This window comes from Limulus polyphemus, unplaced genomic scaffold (assembly GCF_000517525.1).
Source record: "Limulus polyphemus unplaced genomic scaffold, Limulus_polyphemus-2.1.2 Scaffold1719, whole genome shotgun sequence".
Lineage (NCBI taxonomy): Eukaryota > Metazoa > Arthropoda > Merostomata > Xiphosura > Limulidae > Limulus > Limulus polyphemus.
Genome location: NW_013667329.1, coordinates 130830 through 136826, shown reverse-complemented (window position 1 = coordinate 136826; position 5997 = coordinate 130830). Strand labels below are relative to the sequence as shown.

Here is a 5997-nt window from a genome sequence, read left to right as displayed (position 1 = left end):
AATTCTACACAAATGTGGGTAAATCTGAGCTCAACTACATTACACTGTAAGTGAAAAAAGTATTGGATTCTGGTTTTACTACATTGCAAAAAAAGAGGTATGAACTCATATAAAACTTTTTTTTTGTTCTGTACCTTGTTTTAATTTAGAATTACCTTTTAAAAAAAACCAGAGTTAATTTTTTGTCCTTCAAGGTTGAAATAAGTGTAAATATATTCTAAAAAAAGAATATTTGCATGAAAACTTGATAAAGCCCTTACAGAATGTTGTTTGTTTACTGACTTAATATTACAAAGTTGGCATGACATAGAAGTAATTATAATTTTTGTTAATATTTATGGTAAATCAGTACACATATAATTAAATATTACATTTAATACAGTTGAATTTATGAATGGCAATGTGTTTTACTTAATCCAAAATCTGAATTTTTCAAGAGTATCTGAATGATGATGTAAACACTGAATTGCACTTTCAATATGAAAAAATTTGAGTTTCTTTACAATAACATCATTAAAAAAAACTCACTTGTTGAATAAGGAAATCTTCCTGACTAACCTCAGGTGGAATCATACGAATTCTTTCTAGTGTTTCATACATGGATGGACACTGCTTGGTTATATCTGACCTACCTAACTGCTGCTTCAGAAGAACTATAGCTACTCGAAATAGTACTTTCACTCCTGAAACACGAATATCAAATGTATAATGTAAAACAATAATGAGAAATTACATCATCTACAAAAGAAATAGGCATTTCAGAACAGTGAATATAATTTTTTATGGTGTTACTTTCTTCTTTCATGTGGTATACACATGTTATTTTAAGTGGTTAGACATAAACAGTAGAACAACAAAGAGAACAAAACCCCTCTTTCTGAAATGCAGAGTCGACTCTGCCATGTTTCTTAGCTTTTTTATTCTGTATGAATGGTTTTCCTGTTTTGTCATGATATATTTTATATTATATTTACACAAATACACACATATAAATCCAATAAGAAGAACTGTATAGAATAATGAAACACCTACTGCTGACTGGTTAGAATATGTTTGCATAGTTTATTCTGCAGGTAGATATTCTTAGTTAAAAAAATATAACTCTTCATTCTTTAATTACAGAGTTATTTAAGATTACAATTTATGTGGTAGGTGTATTATGGCATAAGTTCAAAACTTTAAAATAAATTTTAAGGATATAATATTAGTTTACAAACTATTCATAATATGTATTTTTTCATATAAGGGTATCATTCTGCATAAATATTTCATTACATTATATATCTTACATACATTTCTAAGGTTTAAATGTGTACAAAGTAATATGTAAACATAATTAACACAATTTTAAACTTCAACGACACATTAAGCAGCTTGATTAAAGCTTCTCTGAGCAGAAGTTACTTTAGACTTGCAAACTGAAGATGAAACAACCTAACAGGCCTAAACTGCAGTGAATGTAATGTACATTTCCAGAATTAATAATTTTTTATCAAAAAAAGGAAATGTTTAATCTTACATTAAACTGTTTCAAAAACTTTTAAGTCACAGTTATACGTAAAACAACCAATCATTGTTATTTCATTTAAAACTAAATGATGCTCTTAATTAAGACTTAACATAGTGATCCCTGGAATAATGTACTGAGGTATCTGTAATTAAGGGTCAAAGCCCAATTGTGTGAATGAGATAATAGGTACTGGCAATTTCTTACATATGATTATAATTTGTAATTCTTTGTAACTCCTAACTTCTGCACATCATTTTAGGTATTCACCCAAATAATGTGATTGGGGAGGTAAATATAGATACTCTTACTATAAAATTAGCAAGTATTGTTTTTGATACCTATGAACTTCAAATGAACAAACTTAATCAAATTATATATATATATACACACACACACACACACCATAAAAAATAAGAGTATTAATTAAATATAACCTTGGAGTAGAGGTGTTTGGAAAGTGAAGTGAGGACAACAAACTTTTGTGAGGATATACTCATACAGTATTTACAAAAATTTAATATTTCATGCTTTATTGGACATTGCTTTAGTATACTTATATTTTCAAAATTATTTCTACAGAATTAGCCATGTTTTGTTACATAAATTATTATATTCTTTAGTGGTTTGACTACAAAACTTTTGACACTTGCAACATGTGAAAAATTATTTTTGATATGTTATTTGACTTCATGCTTAACAGACAAAGTCAATATAAGTTAACTACGTCAATGCATTAATGCAGGGGTTCCAAAACTTTACCAACTGATGGACCCCCTTCAACTTCTTTACTGTATTGGCAGACCACCTCTCGTTAAAAATAGTAACTGATGTATCATATGTGGATTTTACTACCGTTACAGCTTGATTCTAGTTTTAAGAAATTTAAATATGGAAAATATAAAAAATCTTACAACTTATTTTAATGTGAAGAATGATACTGTTTTGCTGAAACAATCTTGCAAATTTCTGGGTCAATGTCTGACAGTTTCAAATGAAGATTCAGCTCAACATTTATCTTATTTCTATACTTCCATTTTATAAGCAAGTTGAGAGAAACCTTGCTCACATAAATAAGTTGTAGAAAATGGCATTAAATATTTTACTGCTTTAAATGACAGTTCACGATAATCACATCTCACATGTAACCAAAAGTCAGTCAAGTTAGTTTGGCCAAAAAATGACTTTAGTGAAGTGTCACATGAGAGATCAATATGGCTATTTTCTTCAACTGCAGTTAAATTTTCAACACATAAAATGTCCACATTAAATGGATCTCTGATCCACTTACTATTGGAATCGGGAGGAGGAAAGTAGATTCTAAAATCTATTTTCAAATTTTGCAAATGCTGAATAATAATGTTTTGCACCTTATCAGAAAGTTTTTTCTCAGATTGTTCAAGAAAAGCATTGAGTGTTGGTAATGACTCGTAATTACCATTTTGAATATTATGTGCCCATAAATCAAACCTTTTTATTATAGCTTCTATTTTCTCTTCAACTTTAAATATAGTTATGGCTGCCCCTTGAAGGCTTAAATTTAGTCCATTCAAATGAGTAAATATGTCAGATAAATAGATCACAACAGTCAGCCAAGAAAATTCATTGACGAGTTCCCTCAAGTGAAACTTTTTATCACTTAAAAATAAGCATATTTCATCATGCACTTCAAACACATGACTGAAACTTTGCCACAAGATAACCAGCACACATCCTAATGAGATAACCAGCACACATCCTATTCAGATAACTAGCATACATAATATTGTTTATTTTCTATGCATTTCACATTCTTTAATTTGAAAATATTCAACAGATTTGCTAATATATTCATTATGTTTTGTTTCAAGATGCCTACGAAGCTTGGATGGTTTCATGCTTTTGTTAGATAATACATCATAACACATGCTAAATATTCATCACAATATTTATGCCTTTTCTGTTTTGATTCATGCTCCAAAGTTCCAACATTTGAGCCTGATGCAATAGGGCTACCACTCATGTCACTACGCTTGCAGTTTGTTATTTTGCTAGATTTAAGCCACTGATCCATAATTTTATGGGTAACTTAAAAATGTCAAAACATTATTGAACCAAATTATAACTCACTGTTACTGACACCAGTAGTAACCATGTAATTATTGTAATAACTATTAATTGTGACACTAATGTACACACTGTAGTGATGCATCAATCCAACTGGAAAACAACTGTCTTCTTTTTTGCAATTGGTAGGCAACGGTGCCAAGCTCACAACGCATTTACATAATTCAATTTATGTTAATTACAATTATTAATTTGGGATATATATATATATATATATTACTATATCAGTGTTATAATGTCTTAGCATTTTATTTTATTTGTTATACTTTCAGCAATTGGTAATATCATAAATTTGATGTATTACTGCGGACCCCAGGGGGTCAGGGACCACAATTTTGGAACATCTGCATTAATGTTATCTTAATCACTAAATATAAAATATGTTGAAATATTTTAACTACTAAAACTAATAAACACAAAAAGATGTGGGACATTCCCAACCTCTGTCAATTCTCCTAGATGTGACTTGGGATACCAAGTATGACACATTTTCACATCTTTTATTTACTATTGTTTTCAGGTAGCACATATGTATAATAAGATCACAAGTTTTAAGACACCATATTTTTCATTTTCACAGACCACACTGACTTATGGATGATACAGAGTTAGATGAAGAACCATACAAACTCAGTTATAAAATAATCAAAGATAAAAGGACAGTCAGTATTTTCAGCTGCCAGAAATTCCTCTCTCTAACTTTGACAACTGATGTAAAGTTTTTAACCAAAACTTAATAAATTCCAAGAAAATATTCAGCTACATTTGAATATACTAACTGTGATAGAAAAACATAGTGTTGCCACGTTATGTATAACAGGTAATATTAATGCTTGTCATTTTATTCACAGTACAACCGAGCACTTCCTTCAGGGTAGCAAAAAAAACAAGCAGATATTCAAGCTAAAGCAACTCCACCTTTTAAATCTTCAACACCAATTTCATCACTTACAATTGCAACACCAAGCATACCAAGGAATTCTTCCTTACAAAACATATTAAAACGAATATCAGGTGGTCCAATTGAAAATCTTGAGGAATTTCTAAATACCAGTAATTATTCTTAAGTGTACTTAATATGTTCATCATGCTTTCAAAATGTGCTTCATGGATTGAAATATAATTTATGTTGAATACTGACACCCAACACAATTTGCATAAATGATTCTAAGTTTCATCAGACTAACTCAAAGGTATGGTGATAAATGTTAAATCTAACATTTATTTCTTGCATAGTATTCAAATATTTTGTTCCATTCAGATTTAAATATTTTTTTCTGGTTCTATAGCTATTGAGAGACATCTTTTAGTTATGATGGAAAAGAAATGGCAATGGAATCCTGGAGTAAATGACAATGAAGCATATGAGAATGTGAACAAAGCTAATCCAGAAACATGTCAGCATATGCATGTTTGCCTGAATAAGATGGAAAAACCCAAGTAATCCTCAACATGAGAAGCATGTAGTAAGGAATGGGATGTAACAAATTACACAGGTGATATAGAGAGTAAAGAACAAACCTGTGCAGACAATTATTTAAAGCTCTGGATACAACTGTATTACTAACATTTGTATATACGTTTGATTTGTTTGAATATATTATTTTGAAACAAGTGGACTGTGTGCTATTTATTTATTGTTGAAATTTATCACCAACAAGTCACAGACATCTACTGTAAAGAATCTGGCCCATACCTAAAACTAGGCACTTATGCATAGACTATTGGCAAACTAGTATAAATCAGTTTCTACCCATCAACTATATACCTTCATAAAGAATAATAATGAAAAGTTAGAATTTTTTATACTGTAAATATATTTCTGTTCCCCCCTATTGGAATTAAGTGATTCTAGCATGGCTCTCATGTAAATCATCATGCGCTACATTTCTACCAATAGGAGAATAATATACTCACGTGGTACATGTGACTCCCTCTATGTGCCACTACCTCTATAGGAAAATTATAACTTCTCATATGGTACTTCCTTCCACTCACAAAATTAGCTAGAATCCCACACTGATTAAGAGGAGGGAATGGTGCAAGGGAAGAACAGATGCACCCCCAGAAAGAAAAAGCGTGGAAAAAGGAGAGGAGCACATCCAAATGGGAGAAAATTGAGGGAAGATAATTATCCAAATCCTTAAATAGATATATGCAAGTCAATCCCACCAAGCAGAAATGTGGGTAAACAAAGGAGTAGAGTACATAGGGCACGATGGATTACACTCGATAAGTCAACTACATCCAAAACCCATGCCACTGGGAACCGACATCCATGCAGGGGTAGGATGATGATCATACTGTCTTCACCTCAAGCTCTAGAGACTGGAGGGAATCTAAAACCATTCCAACTCCAGGGCACGACACATGTAATTTGAGGA

General features: G+C 30.9%; 1 protein-coding gene across 3 annotated transcripts in view; it reads right to left on the bottom strand.

Annotated features, from left to right (window-relative positions):
- Positions 1-5997, bottom strand: part of LOC106464687 (TBC1 domain family member 10A-like) — a 134034-nt gene that overhangs the window by 29988 nt on the left and 98049 nt on the right. For all 3 annotated transcript variants that reach the window (XM_013924843.2, XM_022392456.1, XM_022392455.1), the window contains exon 9: positions 529-683. In XM_013924843.2, coding sequence (XP_013780297.1) covers positions 529-683 — 155 coding nt within the window. The remainder of the gene's footprint in view (positions 1-528; positions 684-5997) is intronic.